The sequence below is a fragment of the Trichosurus vulpecula genome, chromosome 4 (genome assembly GCF_011100635.1).
Source record: "Trichosurus vulpecula isolate mTriVul1 chromosome 4, mTriVul1.pri, whole genome shotgun sequence".
Classification (NCBI taxonomy): Eukaryota; Metazoa; Chordata; class Mammalia; order Diprotodontia; family Phalangeridae; genus Trichosurus; species Trichosurus vulpecula.
Window position 1 is genome coordinate 300,443,717 of NC_050576.1, and position 25,594 is coordinate 300,469,310.

The 25,594-nt window shown below is 41.1% G+C and overlaps 1 protein-coding gene across 1 annotated transcript in view; it reads right to left on the reverse strand.

Moving 5' to 3' along the window:
- Positions 1–22,352, reverse strand: part of KIAA2012 (KIAA2012 ortholog) — a 150,156-nt gene extending 127,804 nt beyond the window's left edge. The window contains 2 exon segments of the mRNA XM_036756872.1: positions 20,575–20,844; positions 22,266–22,352. Coding sequence (XP_036612767.1) covers positions 20,575–20,844; positions 22,266–22,352 — 357 coding nt within the window.
- Between the last annotated feature and the right edge of the window lie 3,242 nt (positions 22,353–25,594).

The following is a 25,594-nucleotide window of genomic DNA, read 5'->3' on the forward strand; positions in this document are numbered from 1 at the left end:
AAAATGAATGTTAAAAATTGCCTCTACATATAATTGGGAAAAATAAAATATTATTTAAAAGATTAATAATGCAATTATCAAGCCATACTGTAAGCCCATGTACTCATATCTCAGAATCCCTTCCCACAAAGTATAGTCCATTTAATTTTCTCTTCTCTAAGCTAGCCATTCTTAGTTTCCTCAACTGATCCTTACATGGCATAATTTCAAGGCATTTGATAACTTTTTTGACCTTCTCTAAAAGTTTTCCTGCTTTTCTATGTCCCTCCTAAATATGGAAACCCTCAAAAGTGAATACAATACTGCAGATGTAGCTGAGCAGGACAGAGGACAATTCAACTGCCACTGTCATAGTTTTACCAACCCTTATCCCTCTCTTATTCAGTCAAAAAAAGTTAGCTTTTTGGACTCCTATATCTCACTATTGGCTCACATTGCAGTCCACTGAGACCCCAAGATTGTTTTCAGATGAACTATCTCCCATCTTGATTAAAAAACAAAACTCCAGTGTAAGAATTTATATTGATTTCTATTAACTTAATTTTTTTTAGATTTGGCTCAATGTTTTAGCCTGATACGATCTTTTTAGACTCTGACTTGGTCATCCAGCGTGTTAGCTACCCTGCCCAGCTTTGTGTTATCTACAAACTTGATAAACAAGCCCTTTGGGCTTTTGGACAAGTCATCAGTGAAAATTCTAGACAGCTCAGGGCCAGACTCTGATCCCAGGAGCACCTCCACCAAAGACCTCCTTCCATGTTGACATTGAACCCTTAATGACTATCTTTGGATGTGGCCATTGCACTATTTCCAAATCTGCCAAATCAAACTACAAGCTAGCTAGCCCATGTCTCCCTGACTTTTCCACGAAAACAGTAGGAGAAACTTTGTGAAGGGCTTTGCTGAAATCTCTTCTTTTAAATTTTATTTGTTCAAACTCTGAACCCAACTGTTATGGAAGGAGAGAGATTTTGAAACAGCTCCCAAATGGAGGGTTCTACCAAAGCCGAGTCTCTGAGCTCTGACTTAACCTAATAAAGTAATTTGCCAGGGATACACCAAACTGGGAAGGTGAGAGGAGAAAGGTAGTTAGTTGTCTGTTGCTTAGGTGCCAAATTGGCTTAATTAGATTGTGAAAAACTAATGCTGACCTTGGTTTTAATTATGTTGCTTGGTAGAACCAATTCACACCTTGAAACCATAAACCCATTTGTGCAGGGGAGAGGGGAAGGGGGAGGGGGAACAGAAGAAGCTTTCTGCCAACTTTCAGCCAGACGAAAAACGGTCTGCCATTTAGCTGATGAGAAACTGTCTGCCTGCAGTTGTCTTAAGAAGGCATGTGTTTGGCTTCAGAAGAGGTGTTTGTAAGAATGTCCTGATCTGTGGCTACAGAATGGAAAGGGTCCCTAATGGTAGATTTTTGCCTGAAAGAGGAAGAAGGTGTGAATTTAGGATTGGCTTAAGGAAAAACTACCTCATAATCAGAGCTATCCAAACGTGGAAAGGATTGGTGAGGTATAGTGGGACCCTCTCATTAAGGGTCTTCATGCAAAGGCAGAATGAACACTTCTCAGATATATGTATATAGAATTCTTACTCAGATATGAACTGGAGTAGAAAGCTTCTGAGCTCCGGAACAACTGTGAATGAGAAACATGGAACTTGCAAAGGAGATACATGTGTGCATGTATGTGTGTGTGTTTGTGTGTGTGTGTGTGTGTGTGTGTGTTTGGGGTGGGATGTGGGTTGATCAAGCCTGGCTCTTTGTGTGTCTACACATAAATGGGTGGCAACCACCTACATGACATTATCTGAGAGCAGAGGAAGGCACAAAAGGCCTGACCACCCATAAGACAGTAGGTCCAGAGGAAAGAACACTGGGTTCTCCCTGCCAACTCTGTTACTGTCTGTGTAAACTTGAATAAGTCACTCATCTTCTCTGGGTCTCAGTTTCCTTAGCCTTGGACTAGATCAGAGATTCTTAACCTGGGGTTAGTGCAGGAATGACCAAGTGGTCCATGGATAGATTTCATGGGGCCTGTGAATTTAGATGGGAGAAAAATTCCACTTTATTTTCACTTACCTTTAACTGAAATTTGTTATTTTCTTCAACTATGAATGTAGGAGATACACATTATTTTGAGAATGGGTGCTGTCAGTCAGCAGGTATTTATGAAATGTGAGCTGATTGGCTCAGCATAAATGTAAACAGCAATTGTTTCTGTTTTGGCCAGAAAGCCTGAGGGTCTTCCCCTCCCAGACTGATTTTTTTTTTGACTAGGTAAAAGGCATTCTCTGCCTCATTTCTTATTTAGCCATCACTGAATGGGCATTGCCTCAGTCAAACTGAGACCCGTTAAAGACCTTAACTTAAAAAGGCCATCACATTCTGTGCCATCTCCAGTCGTCCTGATCCATATCTTGCCGCTGGACCTAAATGGTGCTGGAGAAGCCAGTGAGGCTGGTGACTCTGCACAGCCCTCCTCACTTTTTGGGGGGGGGGGCCAGGGCAATTGGGGTTAAGTGACTTGCCCAAGGTCACACAGCTAGTACATGTGTCAAGTGTCTGAGGCTAGATTTGAACTCAGGTCCTCCTGACTCCAGGGCCGGTGCTCTACTCACTGCGCCACCTAGCTGCCCTGCCCTCCTCACTTAAATCCAATTCACTTGTAAGTCATGGCATCACCTCCCTGACATCATGGTCCTCTTTGAGGACAAAGAACAGACAACAACAGCTATGTGGGAGGCACTGTGTCTCCCCCAGACTCCCAAAGGGGTCCAGGACACAGAAAAGATTAAAAGATTCCTCAACTAGCTGATCTCTAAGGTCCTTGATTTTATGAGCTTTGAAATCCTGAAGGGAGCGGCACAGGCAGGGAGGTTCCTCATGTTTCGTGGAAGGGCTTTCTCAGTCCTGCCTTAGCCCACTCTATCACCAGTGTCCACAGACACAGCATAATCACTGACATTTCCACAGTATCCTAAAGTTTGCGGACACTTTATGTACATCACTTCATTTGATCCTTGCGACAACCCTGTGAGGGAGGTGCTACAGGTTTTATTATCTCCATTTTATTGATGAGAAAACTGAGGTACCAAAGACCTCACATGGCTAGTGGGTATCAAAAGTAGGATCTGAACTCATGTCTTCCTGATTCTAAGACTAACGCTCTATTCACTACATCACCCGGCTTTTCAGGCTGTGAAACTTCTTGAACATAGAAAGTCTGGTGAGAGACCTTAAGAACTTCTATCATGGAGTTATAGAAGGTGTGGGGGTGAGGGTAAGCACGGACTTGACTCTAGCCTACATGTGTCCACTGTGGATTGAGATGCTATAAAAAGTGGGGGAGTAGGAGGAAAAGCAATGCAATTCTAAGAGCGATGATAACAGCAATCAGGGTAATGAGCCTGGAGAACGGAGGATACCAGTGAAGGAGTTCAGTAGAGATGGGGAGCCAGAAGTGTCCCTGAGGCACACAGGCTGTCCTAGAGAGATGTAACAGAATAAACCGTGGCACAGGCAAAGATGTGTTCGGCAGTCGGTGGTGTGGGGAGAGGGATGAGGAGTTGGTGACATTTAACTAGGTTTGCTCCTGGCATGATAAATGTTAGTTCTATCTCTGGGTTCAGGCATACTTGAGCACAGGCCTATCTTCAGACCGTGGTCCACATTACTGAGCTAGATATGAAAGCTTTGATGTTCCCGAACTTCCTTCCCACTTAGATTGTAATTCTTCCAAATGTAAGAGCTGCGTTTTACACTAGCTATTTTACCCATGATACCTAATAACTTACTGCTTGTGTGAACTTCCAAGGCATTTAACTTCTCTGGCCTTCATTGTCCTTATCTGTAGAATGAGGGGGTTAGCCTCTGGTCCTGTAAGGACCCTTCTAGCTTTAAATCTATGATCCTAAATAAAGGTAAGCCACAAACACAGGTAGAGATAATACATAATATTACATGCAATTACATGTAAGTACATTGGAGGGTTTGAGAAAAAATTAAGATTCCAGGGAAATGACTGTGACCAATCAGGGAAGACTTCGGGGAAGAGACCTCATTTAAGCTGAATAGTAACATAAAAGGCAAAAAATTAAGAGGACATTAAGGCATAAGAAACATTGTGAGTAAAGGTATGGAAATACGAGAGCACAGGTTTGTATGGGAAGGGAGGAAGGGAACAAGGATTTATTAAATACCTACTATGTCCCAGACACTGTGCCAAACACTTTGTACATATTGTCTCATTCGACACCCACAACAACACTGTGAGATAGATACTTTTATTTTCCACATTTTATAGTGAAAGAAACTGAGGCAGACAGAAGTTAGGTGGCTTGCCCAGGGTCACACAGCTGACAAGTGTCTGAGGCTAGATTTAAACTAGAGAATAGGAGGAAAAGAAATACAATTCATGGAGTAGAAGAGGTAGCAATCAGAGCAAGGAGCCTAGAGAGAGCAAGAGAAGGGTTTCGGTAAGAATTGGGGGATGAATTTGGTCCTTGAAGAGGAATAATATGAGATAAATATGAAAAGTTGGGTAAGTTCTAGATTACGAAGAACCCTATGATAAATATTAATGCTGACAGATAAAGCCTATTGGCTATGATCACCAGAGGTCTAAATTGCATGGATGTTTGGGATTTCAGTACAGAGCATTAAGTAACCTCTACAAGTGTCTAGACAGCTTACATAGTACTAGGTGTGTACCTAGTACCATTGAGATACAAGAAGAGACTGGAAAGAACAGCCAGTCCAATGTAGGAATTCTCATGGCCCTTTCCAAAGGGCATGTAGCAACAGTAAAGGAGGGTGGTGGTGGTAGATTCAAATGACCTTAAAATTTGCTGTCTTGTCTCCCGGTTCCCAACACAAACCCATAAACACAGGCTTTGCAGATATTGCTAGTTATATACGACTATTTGCTATATTGCTATTGCTAATTCTCCTGTTTATTCTTCAACTGGCATTTTCCCCAGGATCATCAGGATACCATGTCTCCAGAGAGGCCTCTGTCAGTTTAAGGATGGGGATGACACACTGAATGGGTTCAGGCAAGCCCTCTGTTGTTATTATCCTCATTATTTAGTGTTTCTGGAGCACAGCATAGTTGCAAAGTGCTTTATTGTAGGTAGCTTGTGCAATAGCAGAATCGACTGCCAAGAAAAGTTGGGGGAATCTCTTTTCCTGGGGGCTAGAGATCATCAGTTGTACTTTTGCCTGAAGTGGGAGGCGGCTATTGACCTCCTGAAGTATTTTCCAACCTCATTCCATTCAAAAACAGAAAATATATTTAGTGCCTACTATGTGAAAGGTACTGAGCTAGGTGCTGGGGATATAAAGTAGGAAGAAGATACAGAACTTAGGGAACTTAGAATTTAATCAGGGAGGGAAGAACAATATAAGTATACAGCTCTTTTACAAGCATGAGAGAGATCATGGCAGAGGAAAAGTCCACACAATATTATGAGAAGTTTAATGGGAGAGAATTTTTTCTATCTGTGGGAATCAATGAAGACTTCATGGATATGTAGCACCTGAGTTGGGCCTTGAAGGAAGGGAATATTTAAACAGACAGAAACGTGAGGTGGTGTTTGAGAGGAAGGAGGGCTGAGGAGCATTGCAGGCATGGTCTGTCCCAAGGTAGAATAGACCAAGGAGATAATATGATAAATGTACAATCTGGCCAAAATGTAAATTCCACAAAGTGGAATAGTACGAGATAATGCTAAAAAGGGGATTGGAATCAGATACCAGTGGCCATGGTTTTTAAGTACAGTGATATAATCAGAATCCTATATTTAGGAGATTATATGGACATTGTGAAAGAGATTAGGAACAGGAAGTGTAGTTAGGAGGAGATCATGCTATTGGAATAGTACAGGTGAGAGGCGCTAAGAACCTTAATTAGGATGGTTGCAGAAAAGAGTAGGGAGATGTGATGGATATTACGGAGCTAAGAATAACAGGACTTAGAAACTGATTGGAGGTTGGGAATGGGGGAGGAAAATGGAAATCAAAGATGAAGCTGAGATTTCAAGCCTGGAAACTTGGAAAAGAATGGTGTGAATAGGAATGGAAATGTTAGTAGGAAGGACTGATTACGGGAGAAAGATGATGAATTCAGTTTTGGACATGGTGGGTTGAAGGTGGCTGTGATATATCCAGTAGGAGATATGTAGCAGGAAGTTGGTTTTCAAAATAATTTCTCATGTGTATTTTGAGATATTAATGGGATTGATTTTGTCATACTCCTTTAAAAAGATAGATGTACTGAGGCAAAGGGAAACAGAGTTGATTAGGGCCACACAAGAAGTCAATCATATAAAGGAGGGTTCATTCTGAAGAAAGGAGGTAAAAATGACTGTGAAGGAAAGACAAAAGGCATAAATAAAATTTTTTTCAAAGTATTTGTAGCATTTAGAATTGAGTTCATGTATTCATTAACTTGCAGCTAGGTGACACAGTAGATAGAGTGCCAGGCCTAAGATCAGGAAGATTCATCTTCATGAGTTCAAATTTGTCCTCAGACACTAGCTGTGTGACCCTGGGCAAGTCAGTTAACTCTGTGTGCCTTAGCTTCTTCATCTGTAAAATGAGCTGGAGAAGGAAATGCCAAACCACTCCAGTATCTTTGCCAAGAAAACCCCAAGTGGAGTCATGAAGCGTTGGACACGGCTGAAATGACTGAACAACAACAACATTCATTAACTTGCATGAAGAATTTTACAGTTGGAAAGGGGCTAGGTAGCCTTCCCTGTGCCAGAAAAAAGAATATAAGAATCCCCTTTACAAGCTACCTAATGAATAGTTATCCAGACTTTGCTTTAAAACTTCCAGTGGGGGGAACCCACAACATTCCAAGGTATCTCATTCCAGGTTTAGATAGAACTAATAGGAAATTTTCCCATACATCAATCCTAAGTCCACTTCTCTGCAACCTAAGCTCTATGGCATACATAATTCCATGAAGCACCTGAGGCTTCTCCCTCTTACCCTTGGGGTCCCCAGAACAACCACAGCCCTGATTTAAGGTCCTCTACGCACTAGATTACACTCAGAATAGCTGGCTGGGCCCCACCAACGTGCCAGTTGTCTTGATTTTGGTCTTGCCACTGGACTGTGATGACTCTGGAGTGAAGTTGATGGCTTTTTGAAGCTCTGCCTTACTTAAATTCAATTTACTCGCAAATCAAGACATCACCCTAGTGATGTTATTGGTCCTCTTCAAAAGATGAAGGATGAACAATAACAGCAATATTTTTCTAGTATTCCGAAAGACACAATTATTTTAATGTAAAGATATTTAGCGAAATATTATAATTACAAAGGTAGCAATAGGACTTTCCTTCATAAATCTGGGTTATATTCTCCCACAAATACATACACCATCAGTAAGAAGAGTAAACGTCAAGAGAAATAATACAGAGGGGGAGGGTCAGTGTGGTTGAATTGCCAACATGCAGCCCCCTCAGATTAATTTCAGGGCTGCCGTCCAATAAACCACAAAGGGCTTTTTGGGTCTGGAACACCATGATTTTCTTCAGTCCTCCCAAGACCTTTGGGTTTTGCCTTACAAATAAATCTAAGCAAGTATAAAAGGGAAAAATTCATTATTTTCTTCCTGTCCCACATTCCTGCTTTATTATGTATGTGTGGCCACTCATAAAAGCATCCCAGGCTTTTAGTTGCCTTACTCATATGACAATCTCTAAAATTCTTAGTCAGTGATCATATTTCCATAAATCTTCTTTTTCTCCAGGACAAATACCCCTAGCTCTTTCAATCAATCCTCCTAAGGGACGATCATCCAGGTAGCCTCTGGCTGATCTCCAACTTGCCAAGGTCCTTCCTAAAATGTGGTGCCCCTGACTGAACGAGATACTCCAGATGTGGCCTGACCAAGCAGAATACAACAGGACTACTGCTAATCACCTCCCAGATCTTGAAGACTAGATCTCTTAATAAGCAGACTGATCATATTACCTTTTTTCTTTTTTTGGCTGAAATATCACATTGTTGACTCGTATTACCCTTGTGGTACCATAAAACCTGGAATTTTTTTCCAGTTTTTTTGATCCCAAGTGTAAGACTACATTTATCCAATGTTAAATTTCATCTTCATATGATAATATATGGAAAGTGTAGGAGGAGCCATGTTAAGACATGCAGACTAATACCCTGTTGCAACTGTGAAGTGGTCCAGTCGTTTTGGAAAATTATTTAGAATTATGCAAGAAAATTCCCTAAGCTGTTTATATAGCACCTACTACGTGCTAGGCACTATACTAACCAGCTTTTTACAAATATTATCTTATTTGATCCTTGCCACAACCCTGTGAGGCAGATGTTATTACGATTATTTCCATTTTTGACACAGAGATTAAGTGACTTGTCTAGGGTCACATAGCTAGAAAGTATCTGAGGCTAGATTTGAACTCAGGTCTTCTTGACTCCAGGCCCAACAGGCCCTTCTATCTACTGTGTCATCAACTGCCTGTCTCTACTGGATATATATTTCAAAGAGCTCAAAGACTGATCTTAGGTATATGAAAATATTTATTAAAGCAGTTTTGTGGTAGTAAAAAATATTTGGAAACAAAGTAGGTTCTCATCAATTGGGGAATTTATTGAACAAACTTTTCTATAGAGTGTGCTGGAGTCAGCTGTAACTGGCTTGTAAGAGCTGATTATTAAATTTTCATTGTGACCGTTTACATTTCAGAAAGTGACAATCACTACAAATCAGGGCTTGACTTAGTGCTTTGTCTCAGTTTAAGAAAGTGTTAATAATGCAGAACAAACTTAAAAGTGGGTGTGTAAACATTCTGGGGGGAAGGAGTACCTGGTTGTGAAACATTTACCTGTGCAACCCTATATTGCTCTATATACATTGATTGAGGTTGGCAGGAGCACAGTAGACAAATCAGGGAATGAAGAAATCATCAGTAGACTGAAGACCCGGTTAGGCTAATAATAATAATTATCAAAATTGAAATTTACGTAGTGCTTTGGACAGCTAGGTGGCTCAGTAGATAGAACACCGGGACTGGAGTCAGGAAGACCTGAATTCAAATGTGACCTTGGACACTTGCTGGCTGTGTGACCCAAGTCAAGTCACTTAACTTCTGTCTGCCTCAGTTTCTTCAACTGCAAAATGAGCTGGAGAAAGGAATGGCAAACCACACCACTATCTTTGCCAAGAAAACTCCAAATGGGGTGACAAAGAGTTGGGCGTGACTACAACGACTGAACAATAACAAATACAGTGCTTTAAAGTTTGTAAAATGCTTTGTATCCATTATCTCGTTTGAGCCTCACAACATCCCTGGGTGTAATGGAATAAATACTTTTGTACCTTAAGAAACAATGTATATTAACAATTTGGAGAAACATGGGGAGACTTCTATTAACTGATGCAGAGAGAAGTAAGGAGAATTAGAAGAAAAATCTACTTAACGCCTACAAGAAATGGAGATACTCAACACTAAAAGATATTTAGCTTAATTCCCCTTGTTAATCTTGGGCCCTTAGAATAAATAAATGAAACATTCTTCCTTTCAGTATCAAGGTGGGGAACTGGGCATGAGGAGTGTTGTATATGTTGTCAAACAGGGTCAGGTGGAAGGTCAGTTTTGCTTAACAGTCTTTTTCCAATACAAGAGAAAGTTCAGTGAGGGAGGGGAAATGATTATGATGTTTAAAAAAAGTGCCTCAATAAAAGGGTTTTTTTTAATAAATAATCTTAGACTGGGCTTATGGAGATATTTTTGTATCATGTTTCTATCATTGAACATATTTCAGCTTTTCCCTTCTCAGCAAACTTGAGAAATATGCCACCCATACCTTTATCATCTGATAAAAACGTCCAGCAGCCTAGGGCCAAGGACACATCTTAGTTTCTCCACCAAGATACCATTTACGACATTTATGATTTTTGGATCCAGTCATTCAGATCAACTCATGGTACTTTTGTCTAGCCTTCGTGATGCCATCTTGCCCATACTATGAGCAGAAGAGCTATTTTTGTTGAATTTGTCCAATGCTGGTAAACTAGGTAGGCAAACATAGCTATAGTATTGATTTGACCTACCAGTCTAACAGCCCCCTCAAAAAAGGAAATGAGGCTGGTAAGACTTGTTTTTGATGCAGCCGTGCTAGCTAACTCCTGTGATCACTACTTCCTTTTCTGGACATTTATTAAACTATCCCTTTAATAATACAGTTTAAAATTTTACTTGTGATTGAAGCAAACTTACACTTTGTAGACTTTATTCTCTTCCCTAGTTTGAAAACCAGGACATTTGCCCTTCTCTGGCTCTGTATCACCTCTCTATCCATGCCACCTCTATCTGCATTGCCTCTCCCACTATCCGTAATTTATTGATGACCATTGACAATGACCGACTCAACAGTCACACCAGTTTTTTTCCATCCATAGGATGTAGTTGCTTTGGTCCTCATAACATGAACTCACCAAGGACAACTAGGTGCTGTTTTATTATCTCCTTACTTATCTCAGGTTTTAACTCCTTAATAGTCATTCTTTTTGGTTCTGTCCCTTCTAGTCCAAAGCTTATCCTTGTTGTCAGAGAAAACATAAACTAAATAAAATTTGAGTAGCTCTGTGTTCTTCCTCTTATGCGTTATCATAATCTCTTCCATCACAGCCAGCAGTCCCTGTTCTTCTTTGATCCTGCTCTTGTCCCTGACATAGCTTAAAAAAAAATCCAACACTGTTGTTTAGCATTAATTACCAACCTCATCTTACTCAGGGCTTCAGAGCTCTTGATGTGAATTTTATAGGACCACTTTACCTGTTCTTACTTCTTTCTACTGTATAGTAGTAGCGGTGGTAGTAGTGGTAGTAGTAGTAGTGGTGGTGGTGGTGGTGGTGGTGGTGGTGGTGGTGGTAGCAGTGGTAGTAGTGGTGGTGGTAGTAGTAGTGGTGGTGGTGGTAGTAGTAATAGTGGTGGTAGTAGTAGTAGCAGCAGCAGTAGTAGTAGTAGTAGTAATAATGTTGTTGTTCGGCTGTTCAGTCATGTCTGACTCTTCGTGACCGCATGGACTATGTCCATGGGTTGTTTTTTTTTTTGGCAGAGTATTAGGGTGGTTCCTTCTCCAGTGTGTCCCCATGTTACAGATGAGGAACTGAGGCAAATAGGGGTTAAGTGACATGCCCAGGGCCACAAAGCTAGTAAGTGTCTGAACCTGAATTTGAACTCAGATCTTCCTGATTCCCAGGTCCAGTGCTCTATCAAGTGTGTCACCTATAGCACTTACTATGTGCCAGGCCCTGTACTAAGCACTTTACAATTACCATCTCATTTCATCCTTACAACAACCCTGGGAGGTAGGTGCTATTATCTCCATTTTAAAAATGAGAAAACTATATATTTTTTTCAAACCTAAGTTGGTTAATGAGTTCTCTGTGTAGCCACACAGTCTCTTTAAACAATTCTTTTTTTTTCCTCTCTGGAATTATTTCTTTCCCCCCGCCAATATGTATTGGTGGTCAGCTTTGAGCTTCCTTACAATTTCTATCGGCAGAACTTTCTCTCTGGAGACTTAGAATTCTTGTCCACGGGAATCTTACTTATCCTTTCTCTGAACCCTTTGAAATCTGCTCTCCCAAAATCTAGGGTGTGGTTCAGACCATTTCTGGCTTTCTTTTCCTTTTCTATTGTGAATGCTAAGATGGAACAATTCCTTCCCCAAACGGTTCCCATCATTTCTGCTGTAGCAACCACTCTTTCCTTGGTGAGACTAAAGTCTTCAGTAGCAGTTTCCTTCTGCCCTCAAACTTAACTTCTTACCCCACTCTTATACCTTAAAAGAACAAGCAAGAGAAAAACTGGGATACAGAAGGGAACCTGGAAGGCAGTTTCTGAAACAGGGAAGTAAACAATGACAGGAGAGGAGGCATTGGCTGTGGATTCGATTCAGATTGCTCAAACCTGCTATTGTGGTGTTTGCCAATCAACTTTTGGCTTCTAGTTTCTACTGAAATGACTAATTAGTGTGCACAGAGCAGCCCATTATCCAAACTCCCACACCACGTGCTCCATTTAACAGCTGGCCTGTACGGACCTGTCCTTCTTTCTGAATGCCAGGTGTAATGAATGGCTCCCAGGGTCCTGATGACTTGGGAGGTGCCTGACCTCAATGACTCTCTTGACCACACTAGCCAAGTGCTAAAGGGTTGGAAACTAACCCTCCCTGGCACCTGAAACAATGTTGATTTTAGAAAGACCGGGCAATTGGCAGGGCTTAAAGACTTGGTAGGGCTCATGTTCCCACTGAAGAATCAAAGGCATGACTATTACCTGAGCTCTTAGGAAAAAAAAGGGCAACAGGAAGCTAGCTAACTTCTTGTCCCTGAGTCACCAGGTAAATGGCTAGGCTGGGGGTTGAAGAAGAGCAGCCAAATTAGTCTAATGGAAAGACTTCTATATTTAGGATCAGAAGACTTGGGTTTGAATCCTTCCTCTGACAACCTGTGTGACGTTAAGAAAGTCACTTCATTTTTCTGGGCTAAAGTTTCTTTATTTGTAAGATGAAGAGGTATGAGCATGGCTGCCTATACCTGTGATCCCTGCGGCTGAGGTGACTGAGGCTGGCAGATCTCTTGAGGTACTTTGGGCTAGATTGATTCATACCAAGTTCAGCATTGATAAGCCTGGTTGTCAGGGAGGGGCAAGCTGGGCAGGGAAGGAGTCAGAGCAGGTAAAAGATCTCATGCTGATCAGAGTGGGATCAGGCTAGGAGTAGCCCCTGCATTTTTAGCCTGAGAAAGATTGGGAGACTCAGCCTTAAAAAAATGAGGATGTTGGACTAAGTAGATAACAATAATTTAATAGCTAGCATTTATATAGAGCTTTAAGGTTTGCCAAGTGCTTTACAAATATTTAATTTTATCCTCACAACAAATCTGGGAGGTCTCTCTTACAAATGAGGAAACTGAAGCAAATAGTGGTTAATGACTTGCCCAGGGTCACACAGCTAGTATCTGAGGTCAGGTTTGAACTCAGGTTTTCTTGACTCCAGGTCCAGTGCTCTATCTATTGTGCCACATGCCTGACTCTTTCTGAGTTGCTTTCAGCTCTGAACCCTATGCCCTTTGGCTCTTGTGATATAGAGTTTACCAAATTATACCAGGAGGATGATTGGAGAGCATTTGAGGTTTGCAAAGTGCTTTATATACATTATCTCACTTGATCCTCACAACATCTCTCAAGACTTGAGTACTACAGATGGGGAAACCAAGGCTGAGATTGTTCACACTAGTTAGTGTCTGAGGCAGGATCCAGACCTAGTACTTCTTGACTCTAAGCCCAGCATCCTTTCCACTATACACCACTGCCTCTAGAAAGTACAGACATTCCTCAATTGATAAGTGATCTAAGCAAATAAACAGGTAGTTCTTGAGAGAAGAAACCCAGGCTACTCCCAATTACAGAAATATAAATTAACTCAATTCTGAGATGCCATTTCACACCATGAGATCAGTGAAGATGACAAAAAAATGACAAGTTTTTGAGGTGATGGGCTATGATAAAACTCTTGGTGGACCTGAGAATGGCTACAACAATTCTGGAAGGCAATTGGAAATTATACACAAAAGGCTATTAAACAGCGCATGGCCAGTGACCCAGGTTTTCCACTGCTGCACCTATATACCTAACAGATCAAAGAAAGAAGAAAAGGTCCCATATGTCAAAAAGTATTCATAGCAGTGATTTTTGTGGTGGTAAAAAACTGGAAACTAAAGGAATGCCCATCAATTAGGAAATGGCTGCAAAGAGGAAAGGAACTATTTGTATTAGGGTATTTATAGCAGCTCTTTTTGTAGTGGCTAAGAATTGGAAATTGAGGGGGTACCCATCAATTGGAGAATGGCTGAACAAATTGTGGTAAATGAATATAATAGAATACTGTCATGCTATAAGAAATGATGAGCAGATGGATTTCAGAAAACCTGGAAAGACTTACATGAACTGATGCAAAGTGAAATGAACAGAACAAGGAGGACATTGTACAGACTAACAGCAACATTGTATAATGAGCAACCGTGAATGACTTGGCTATTCTCAGCAATACAATGCTCCAAGATAATCCCAAAGGACTCATGATGAAAAATACTATCCTCTTCCAGAGGAAGAACCAATGGAATCTGAATATTGATCAAAGCATATTCTTCTTCTTCTTCTTCTTCTTCTTCTTCTTCTTCTTCTTCTTCTTCTTCTTCTTCTCTCTCTCTCTCTCTCTTTCTCTCTCTCTCTCTCTCTCTCTCTCTCTCTCTCTCTCTCTCTCTCTGTTTTCTTCCACAAAATGACTAATATGGAAATATGTTTTACATAATCATACATGTATAACCTATATCAGATTGCATCTCAGGGAGGGGGAGGTAAGGGAGGAAGGGAGAGATTTTGGAACTCAAATTTTTTTTTAAAAACTCAAATATTACAAATTGTTTTTACATGTAATTGGGAAAAAATAAAATATTATTTTAAAAAATAAAATGTGATCCTGGAAAGAAAGAAATGGCTGCATAAATTGTGGTATATGAATATGATGGAATCCTATTGTGCTATAAGAAATGAGGAAATGGATGATTTCAGAGACATGGAAAGACTTGTAGAGACTGGTGCTGAGTGAAACAAGTGGAACCAGGAGAACAATTTATAAAATAACATCACCATTATAAAACAAACACTTTTGTAGACTTTTATAAACTGATGACAAATGAAATGAGCAGAACTAAGAGAACAATTTGTACAGTAACAACAAGACTGAAAAGACGAGAACACCGATCAATGCAATGAGCACCCACGATTCTGAAGGATTGATGATGAAAGATGCTATCTACCTCCTGACATAGAGGTAATGGACTTAGGGTCCAGAATGAGACATACACACATGTACATGTACATATACATATTCATATACACGTACACATACACATACACATATGCATTCATCTACATATACATACATATGCATGCACACCCATACACATACATACACACATACACATATACATATGCACATACACACATATACATATATGTACACATACACATACATGTGTGTATATATATTAACATTGCTAGTAAGGAAATTTATTTTGCTTGATTATGCATGTTGTAAAAAGGAATTTGTTTTTCTTTTCTTTTTTCTCAATGAGATGAGGGGGTGGGAAGTAGATAAAATAGATTTCTGTTAATTAAAAAAAAACACTTTGGAACAAAAGAAAAGTACCCCTTGTTTCTCAGGTATATAGCAATATTCTTGCCAAACCATGCTGCTAACATCTGAGCTCTAAGACTCCCATGCAATCATTTCAAGACTTCTTATGTTGTGTGGGTACAGCTGATGGGCACTATCAGCCTCTCTAGGACTGGTACTGTTAGAACTAGCATGTGCCCAACAAAGGCCAAACCTTAAAAATTGCATATCTGTGGTGGCTGTACCTGTAGAGATTCAAGTGTAACTAGAAGGGTCCTGTAAGTGCAGCCAGCTAAGCAGAGTTGGAAAAGGAGTATGAAGGGGAGAAGGTGTGATGAGGTCTCTTGCTTTTGTAAGCTGTCGAAAGCTCAGGTAAGTTAGTAATTCTCAGAAAGCATCATTTGGTGCCAGCCATGTTTCTTCCCAAAGCCATAACTTTGTGTATATGCCACCATTGTCTCTTTCCAAAAAACCTAATTCTCCCTATGTTTAATGTGGTTTAATTTTCAGGAATCTGAAAGATATCCTCTCTCCCATATGTATGATAACCTCCCATAGGAAAGATACCCTCTCTCCCATTGTTTGCTAGAATACATTCTAAGAAACCATGATATCAAGAAAACCTGAGTTCAAATTTGACCTCAGACACCTACTAGCTCTATGACTCTGGGTAAGTCACTTAATTGCTGTTTGTCTCAGTTTCCTTATCTGTAAAAGAGGGATGATAAGAGTACCTATCTCCCAGAGTTGTTGTAAGGATATAACTAAATAATATTTTTAAAGCATTTTGCAAAGCTTAAAGCACTATATAAATGCTAGCTATTAAAGATGCAAATACCCAAGATGCAAAGTATCATCCCTGTCTTTTTGTGTTGAGCATGAGGAGGACCCTCGTGGATTAGCTGGAGAGATATGGGTTAGATGAGAGTAGATGCAGTCAGTACTGGTGCCCTGTGACTTTGTGCTTGACCCCATGCCATTTAACATTTTTATCAATGACTTAGATAAAAGTATATGCTTATTGAATTTGCAGAAGTCACAAAGGAAGGATAACCAACATACTGGATGACAATCAGAATTTGTAAAGATCTGACAGGCTAGAAACATTGTATTGAGTCAAATAAGATGAAAGTTAATAGAGATAAATGTAAAGTCCCATACTCAGATTCAAAAAGTCAATTTCACAGGTACCAGACGGGTGAAATATTGCTCTACAGTGATTCTGAGGTTTCTTCCAACTCTGCAATCCTGTGACTTTGTTGTTCTCAGAATGAACAGGTAAACTTTTTAAGAACTGAGGTATTCAGAGAGCATACAGTGGATGTGACAGTATATATTAGGAGAGGTGGGGAAAGTGCTGTCAGCGTAATGAGACAGAAAAGATAAAGGCTACATTAATAGTACTGAGGCTTAAATAATTTACAGTAAATCACTTTTTGCTGTTACAGTTTAAAAAATAGGGTATTTGGGTTACGTGGATATTCTGATCTAGTGAAATTTACCACACCAATATCACTGGATTGCCAATTTCCCAAGTATTACAATACAATAAAACATATGACACTGAAATTGTACTGAGCATAATTTAATCTCTTTGATGATTCATAAGGCACATTTGGGATCCTACAGTGCCTGAGGTGCATACATAGAGAGTACTGTGAAAAAATTCTGGTTATTTAAATTTTCAGGTTGTTCATATTCTGGACCTACAGGACAGAATAAGAGAAGGAAATGAGCATTTAAATGGTACCTACTATGTGCCAGGTATTGTGCTAAGTGCTTTTTTATTTTTTACAAATATTATTTAACCTTCACAGCAACCCTGAGAGGTAGATGCTATTATTATCTTCATTTTACAGTTGAAGAAACTGAGGCAAACAGAGTAAAGCATTTGTAAATTCGTAAGTGAATTTGTAAAAAAGCATTTGCAAACAGTAACTTGCTCAGGGTCACACAGCTAAGGAGCATCGGAGGAAGTATTTAAACGAGGTGGCACAGTTGGCAGAGTGTCGTCCATGGAGTGAAGAAGACCCGAGTTCAAATTTAGCCTCACACACTTACTAGCTGTATGACCCTGAGCAACTCACTTAATCCTATTTGCCTCAGTTTCCTCATCTGTAAAATGAGTTGCAGAAGGAAATGGCAAACCACTCCAGTATCTTTGCCGAGAAAACCCCAAGTGGGGTCACAAAGAGTCAGTCACAACTGAAAAAAAAGACTTAAAAAGACTTCCTAACTCCAGTCCCATCACTCTATCTACTGTTCCCCCAGCTGCCCACAGTGCTGTGTTTGTGTGAAGCTATGGTCTAAGGAGATAGTGCTCACTTTAGGAATGTTTGAAAATGGTTGCTTGTGTTTGGAAGAAAAAAACCAGCTGGCAAAATGACATTGCTGTATTTCCCTGGAAGCTTGAGAGCTTTGACATCTAACTTCTTGGTTTAACATTTATCTTTACTCGTTAAGAAGTTGTGTCATCAAAACAGTCAAGGAGTAGGTGTGCATTGAGCTATCAAACTCAGACATAATGCCACATCTATTTCAGTAGCTCCGTATATAGAACTCGAGATGATGTAGGATGCTTTAAAATTTTAATTGCCACCTATTTGAAACAACCTCATTTCCCACAGGTTTGAGTGGAGACTAAGTTATGTAGGTCTTCCTAATTAGTAGGTAAGCCTTTATAGATTTTTCTCTGAGCCCCAGTACACAATGAGCTGACTTACTTCCTACTGCCCCCTCTAACCACCCTCACTGCCCTCCCCCACCATTTTGGTTCTATTATTTGGCTTTTAGTGCTTTTAACTGCTGATCTTCATTTTGGGGTCAAAGGAATAATAACATGCATCATTGTTTGGGAGACAATCAATTTTTATCATCTGTTTCCCTTAGTGTCATACCCCACTTGGCTCTCCAGGCTCACCTCTCTCCCTTCTTCCTTCCCCTAACCTATGGTTTTTCAAACCAAATGGTTCAATTTCATAGCTCCCTACTACCCTTACTTCTTCTATTCCTTAATATTATTGTTACTTATTCGTTACTTATTTTGTACCTGCTTTCCCAATGAAGTAATGCAAAATCCTTATAAGCAGCAAGCATAGTGAAATAAATTTTTTTAAGTAGAATGCCTGAAATCCCCTCTCTTAACCAAAAGCACCTTTACAGCCCTCTGGTGTTACAATTTGTATAGATGGAGAATATTACAAGCAGAGCCATGGCCAGCAATTTTTGTGCCTCAGGTAAATGGCATGAAACAAACCCTCGGTTCAGTTGCCCTGGGGAGGAGGTGGAAACTCCAGAATACTGCAAGGCTGCTGAGGTAGACATAGTGTGGGAAGGAGTGGGAATGCCAGGCTAGGGGAGAGCTCACCTGTGTGGCTGCTGGCGAGGGAGCAGTGCCACCTGGTAGTTTCCCATTTTAACTAATTATCTTTGCTGAGTTCTGTTGTTTCTAACCTTTAGGACTGTGAGCACCCTCTAAATTTCTGCACCCTGTTTCAAAATTCCAGTTCGTCAGCCCTAGTTATAGTTCTGATCAAAAGTTTCAATTCTTTATAATATTTAAGTTCCTGTAGGTTAATTTAAATATTCCCTTCATGTATTCATATCTTTATGGATATTTTTATGAGCTCCATATCTGTAAGATACATACACGTCTTTATATTTGTGTTCTATGTACATGCAAGCAAATTTCCTTTGATACAGTTAGACTAGAATTATGTAGGAATATCATAGAATTACTGCGACATGCTTGTTTGGCAACCTCTCTGAAATGTGGGTGATGAATGCTTTATGTACAATGCTTACGGATCTCAATGGGATCCACCTCACCAGCATGGTTGCTGTGCAGTTTATCAAAATGAATAGAATGTAATTACAAATTGAGATTTGACCCAAGGAAAACAGAGAGCAAAATAGCCCAGCTTGTGCCTGCTTTGCCGTCATCAATTTGCTGCCAATTATCCTCAGAGTCACTGGCTAATCTGTGATTCGCACAGAAGATGAGGCAAAGTTTACAGGTAATCAAGACAAAGTTGGTTAATTTCCACTGAGCAAGTCTGGTAAATGCACATGATGTGAAGCTATCTGTCAGAATTTCTGTGAGTGACCATGACCTGCCCCTTCTTGATTCTCTAAGGTCTGAGGGGCCAAACGGACCTCCGTAAGTCTCCCTGGGGAAAATATTGGATGAATCTTTGCAGTATTATAGAATTTAAGACCTGGAAAGAGTTTTAGAGATAACCTAATCCAGCACTCTGCCTAGTTCAGGTATACCTCCTACAAGCATCTCTGACAGCTGGCCATCCAGCCTTTATTTGAATACCTCCAGGGATAGGGAGGGGGAGAGTAATTAATCTGTGAAGTGGCACATTCCATCATTGGACGACTCTAGCTGTTATAAAAGTCTTTCTTGGGCTGATCGAAAAGCTATCTGCCTGGAGCTTCCATTTATGGGTCATAGTTCTGGCCCCTGGAGCAAAACAGAAGAAAGGAGTCCAACCCTGACTGTGAGGAGGGGAAAAGTATAGGGTGAGTGTGACAGGGAAGGGGGAGGCGTAGAGCAAAATAAGGAAGGATTTAAGACATGTGAAAAAGACAGTCACCAGAATAGGTGCCTTGCATTTGCATAGTGCCAGATAATCTCTTTCCTTCCAGTTCTAAGATTCTATTATTGAACAGAGCATCATTTCACGCTTTATATTTTTTCAAAGAGATTTGACATATAACCCATTTGAATCTCATGACAACTCTGCTGTATCTACCAAGAGGGTTGATAACATCATCTGCATTTTATAAATAATCATGCCTTAAGGTTTACAAAGAGTTATGCCTACAGTATCTTGTTTGATCCTCGAAACAACCCCATGAGGAAGGGTTCTTGCCATCATAGCTGGAAGGGACGTCAGAAACCATCTGGTCCAACTTCCTCATTTTACATATTAGGAAACTGAGGCCTAGGGGGTGAAATAACTTGCCTAAGATAGCACAGGTAGTAGGTATTAGAGGTGGGATCTGAATCCGGTGTTTACTCTTTCTGCTGTACCATGGAAGTATGTGTGTTAGCACCTGCATTTTATAGAGTAGAAATCTAAGACACAAGGAGTGATTTGCCCAAGGCCATCTGGCCAGCAAGTGACAAAGCTTGGGTTCAAATGTAGGTCTTCTGACTTCACGTTCGGTGTTCTTTCCCTTCCATCACATTCCGAATGAATGAATGAGTTGCCCAGGGTTGCATGGGATGTTACCATCAGAACTAGGATGATACCTGGGATCTACCAGTTCTTCCCCTAGCACACCTTCTCCTGAACACCTGCAGAATTAGCCTTAGTGGTGCTTGTACTCACCCCTTCGCTCCCGTATGCCAATATGGCGGCTGTCAGGTCTTTGAGCGTGTGCAGTACAAAACCTGACTCCTTCTTTCGGCCACAGTTGGGACGGGGCCCATTTTTCCCTTTTTCTTGTTTCCATGAAGGCTCAGCAAAGTCTTCTGAATAAAGAATTAAGACCCCCTTTCTGGTGCTGTAAGTTTTAGGAAGGGATCCCCGTGTAACTTTTGCCCCATCCTGGGACTTGACAATCAGGGCTTTGTCTTGGGGTGTCCAGTTCAAATAATCCTATAAAGAAAAGCAACAACCACCACAATACAGCCACTTTGAACAGCCACCTTGGATGGTATCACAGAGGGCATGCATTTGTATAATGCTTGACATTTTCCTGATCTGTTCCTGTTAACCCTACCTAATATCAGATGTCTCAATAGAATCCACATAACCAAAGCTGCACCTTACTGCTAACAATTAGGCAGAATAACTAGATTCTAACCCACATAACTTTTAAGTGAGCTGTTCATTCTAGCAGACTTTAGTAGCAGTAAATGTGGGTTGAGAGGCAATATGGTACTAGCAGATAGAGAACTGGCCTTGAAGGCAGGTAGACCTGGGTTCGAGTCTTGTCTCTGATGAATACTGGCTAAGTGATTATTAGTGAATTGCTCAACCTCTCAGTGCTCTAGGCAAACTCTCTAGGCCAATAAGTCACAGAGGTGATCACCTGAATTGCTAGAAGTTTCCTCACCTGGGGAGTTCCCTATACAAGTGAAATCACAGATTCAGTGCCTGTCCCAATCCTCTAAATGTGGGCTACAAGCCTGATGGAAGGTCATTGCTAAGCCAGCTCTTTAGCTTGGTGGTCAGCAGGTAACTTGAAACTGACCTCGACCATCAGGATGTTTAAATGGTAGGCTTCTCTGTTCTACCACCATCACTCTAACCCACTCAGACAGAATGAAGCCCCACACATCCTCCAGATGTTATATAGCTTTATCTATTTTGCCTCTATAGGAGGTTATAAAGGCCTTCTGTTGGTGAGTCTATGCCCTCATCAACCATGGAAGTGCTCTGCAAGATAGGCTTTGAAGCCTAGACAGGACAAATATCAATATAACGAACACTATTGCAACTGAAATCTCTTTATGACACAAGACTTTCCAAGGCCCCTCTAGTGTCTCTTTTGTCTTCTGGTGACCTCTGATTCAACAAAATTACAGTCCAACATTGAATCTGGCCACCGCCCTATGCCCATCTTAAATTTGTTGTTGTAAAATGCATTAAATGTTGGCTATGAGACAAGAGTCCCAGAATACTAGAGAATGTCACACATTGTGCAGGTGCACACTCCTTCAGCCACAATAGCATACCCTGCTCTGAAAACCCAATCTATCAACATCCGTGGAAGTTTCCTAGATGGAAATTCTGGTCTTGTACCAAAATCCACTTGATTTCCAGCCTAGTCACGCTAACCTGACAAGAGCAGATGAGTAGGTTGGGGAAGGTGATAGGGGAATCTCTTCTATGGTAGCTCTCATTCTGCTAGGCAAAGTAAATAACCTCACAGATTTTCTTGAAAAAAAGGAACAACCATAGCCACAGGAACATGAATGGCCACCACAGGGGGAACCACGAAATCTGGAGATCAAAAGGACAGCCTGCTCTCCTCCCATCCCCAAATGTACTAGGCTAACAGCTGCAGGACTGACCTCTGGTTCCAAGTAGACCTCCAACCTCTTCTGTTTGCTCTGGACCACTTGTCCATTTCCACGGCTCAGGAGGGAGAGAGTGAACATGTTTCATTGCTGGCCCCTTCTTTTCAGAAGCCACTCATCTTGCTTGGGAAGGCTGAAAGTGCTTACACCTTAAGGTTTCGTTAGGTCAGCAGTGAGTCCCAGAACTTCACACACTGGGCCTTTCATTAGATGCATTTTCCCCCTTTTACAGCAGCTTCTTAATCACACCCTGCTTCACAATTTTTACAGTGTGGGTCTTTGTCAGAAAAAAAACTCCCCAGATCCTTCCAGTCCCAAACCTTCCATCCTTCCCAACAGACTCTTCCTCTCCTGCCTACTACGAGGACTTGTTGATATTCCGTCCTGGTTGCTTTGCTACGGGATTCGTGCATCCAGAGATTCGTGAAACACCACCATCCTTCTCTTTTGTGCACAAAGGTTGTTTCCCGGTTGCCATGGCAGCAAAGGGAAATTAAGTCCCTTAAATCAGCAAAATAGTAACAGAGAGCTCCCTTAAGGGAGAGCAAGGACACTGAATGGGCCAGGCTCCAATTTCAAGCCCTTCTTATGGAGCTCATCTTACGTTTATAGACCCACCCAAATCCCAGCATGTGAGTGTGCTGCTCTCAACTAACGATTAACTGACTCATAACAATTTTACACGGGTCATCTAGTTCAAACCCCGCCCCTTTGATGTTTCTCTTGATTGGACTCTGGTATCCCTAGTCTGGACTCGCGGTGTCGTTTTCATTTGTTACTATTTCAGGGGCTCTTGTGTGTGTGGTGAGTGTGGGGGGAAGTATACGGCTTTGCTAAATTCCTTTGCAAACATACTCAGACCCCTATAAACCCATGTTCTTTATTCTAGGGGAAAGGTTGTTGTTAACAGGTTTGTGATTGATGCTGCTTGATTTGCCTCGACTCTTTGGAAATAGTAAGAGAGAAAGGGGAGCAGACAAAAGTCACTTGGGTGAAGTGTGGTCCCTGGACTCATGGTCTCCTCACTCCGGCCTTGAAACCACCCATACCTCTCATCCATGAGTGGCCGTTCCCCATCTTTCTTATAGGCGTGCCCCCTGCCGACTTCTACAAAGGTGTACAGCAGGCAACAGTCCTGTTGACTTTCAAGCTCATTTTAAACGGAGCTTTTCACAGAAGGCAGCCTTGATGTGCTTTATACAAACAACAGTAGGTAGCAGACAAAACAAATGAGGCCTCAGTAGAAGCCCATCTAGCTTCCTGAGCAGACAGAACGAGCTTAGTTCACAGTGCCAAGCTATTGGGAGACGTGAGCAAAAATTAACTTTCCCGGGATTCGTTTTCTTCGTCTGGAAAATGAGCAGTGAGGACTGGAGGACCCTCGTGCTCGCTTTAGATTCTATGATCTTATGTTTCATATTTCTGTGCTGGGATTGGATATAAAAGCAAAGAAAAAAAAGGACGAAGTAGAAGACAATGAATAAAGATCCAGGAAAACAAAGAGGTTTTGCTGCTGGCAGGTATATATAATAAAGGAAGGAATCTGGGCTCTGAGGGTAGATCATAGGATCATAGATTTAGAGCTGGGAGAGACCTCAAATATCATCTAGTTTAACTCGCTTCTATGAGGAAGTGAAGCCCAGAGAGGTTAATTTAATTCAATTCAATAAACATTTATTAAGCATCTACTGATGTGTCAGGCACAGTGCTAAATACTGGATTCAGTAACTTGTCCAAGGTCACACAGATAACAAATAACAGAGACATGATTTGAATCCAGGTCCTCTGATTCCAAAGCCTAAATGTCCTACCTACTGTATCACACTGCCCCTTTCAGTGAGCTTGGCTTTTTTACTTTTGTCCTAGCTCACAGCTCACTCTTGTTAAACTTATTTGCATATTAAGTCAAAGAGGAACCTGGGGATTTCTAACTTTGAGTTAGAGAGTTGTCTGATTCAGAGGAATGTGATCATCGTCCTAGATAAAGGAGTTGAAAAACTTAACTTGGGGATATTCTGCTTGATTTTTGCTGTTGTTAGTTAGCTAGTTAGTTAATTAATTATGTTAAAAGAACTATTTGCCTGTCCTTATGAGGCTTAGTCACCTGGAGAGGCCATCTCCAGTCATCCTGATGAATATCTGGCTGCTGGACCCAGATGGCTCTGGAGGAGAAAGTGAGGCTGGTGACCTTGCACAACCCTCCCTCACTCGAATCAAAGTCAACTGCAAGTCATATCATCGTCTCTCTGATGTCACTGTCCTTTTTGAGAACGAAAAACAAACACAAGCCACCTGGAACTGACAAAGCTGGAGAGTCAGTGGGTAGGTGGACCTGAAAAGATGAAGCCCAGAAGCTGATAGCAGGGAGCAATGACCAGCAGAGACGGTATGCCTAGCAACCACAAAGAGACCATCAGATTGATGGCTAGCAGAGACTCTAGGCTCAGTGTGGAGCGGGCTCAGAAAGGGCAGTCAATGACATCACCAGATGATAAGCATGATCCTGTGGTGTCAGAGGCATGAGGTGACTCTCCACATGTATCTCTGGTCATGTGTGTTCTTTACCCTGGTACATTTGTGTGTTCTCTGACTATATCTATTCTCTATATGTACGTAACTCATGCATGGTCCCTGTGTCTACCCATTTTTCCTATTGATGATGTGTGTATTTTTGTGGGAAAGTGCCCCAGGTTTACATATTGGGGGAGGAAGATGTTCTACTGAGACTTAAAAAACTCTATTTTACTATTTTTTATTAAATGACTTTTCATTGAATTAGTTTTGACCTCTGGCTATTAAAAAAAGAAAAGTAAACAATTGGTGGGGAATGGTGACCTGTGGTTCTTGATGGGATATATTCCCACAGAGTGTCTTGAACCTAGGATAGCTATCCTAGGGGGTCCATGTGTAAAAAGAGAAGGGGAAGAAAAATAAAGAAAAGAAAGAGGGAGAGGAGATGGAAGGCTGAAAAGGCAGTACTTAGACTCAAGCAAGTCTGGAGTGCCTTAACTATGGAATGTCAAGAAAGTGATCAAAGATCATAGATCTAGGGGTTGAAGGAACCAAAGGTGTCATTGGGTCCAACCGACTCATGTTATTAGATGAGGAAACTGGGTCTCAGAGAGGATAAGTGGCTTGTCGAAGGTCACACAGCTGGAAAGTATACGATTGAGGGAGAATTTGAAGCCAAATCCAAAGGATTCCAACTGTCAGTGTTTCAACAAAAACTTCCAGTCATAGTGTTAAGTATTGGAGATATCAAAAAAGGCAAAAAACACATAGTCCCTACTCTCAAAGACCTCCCAGTCCAGTGGAGCAGACAG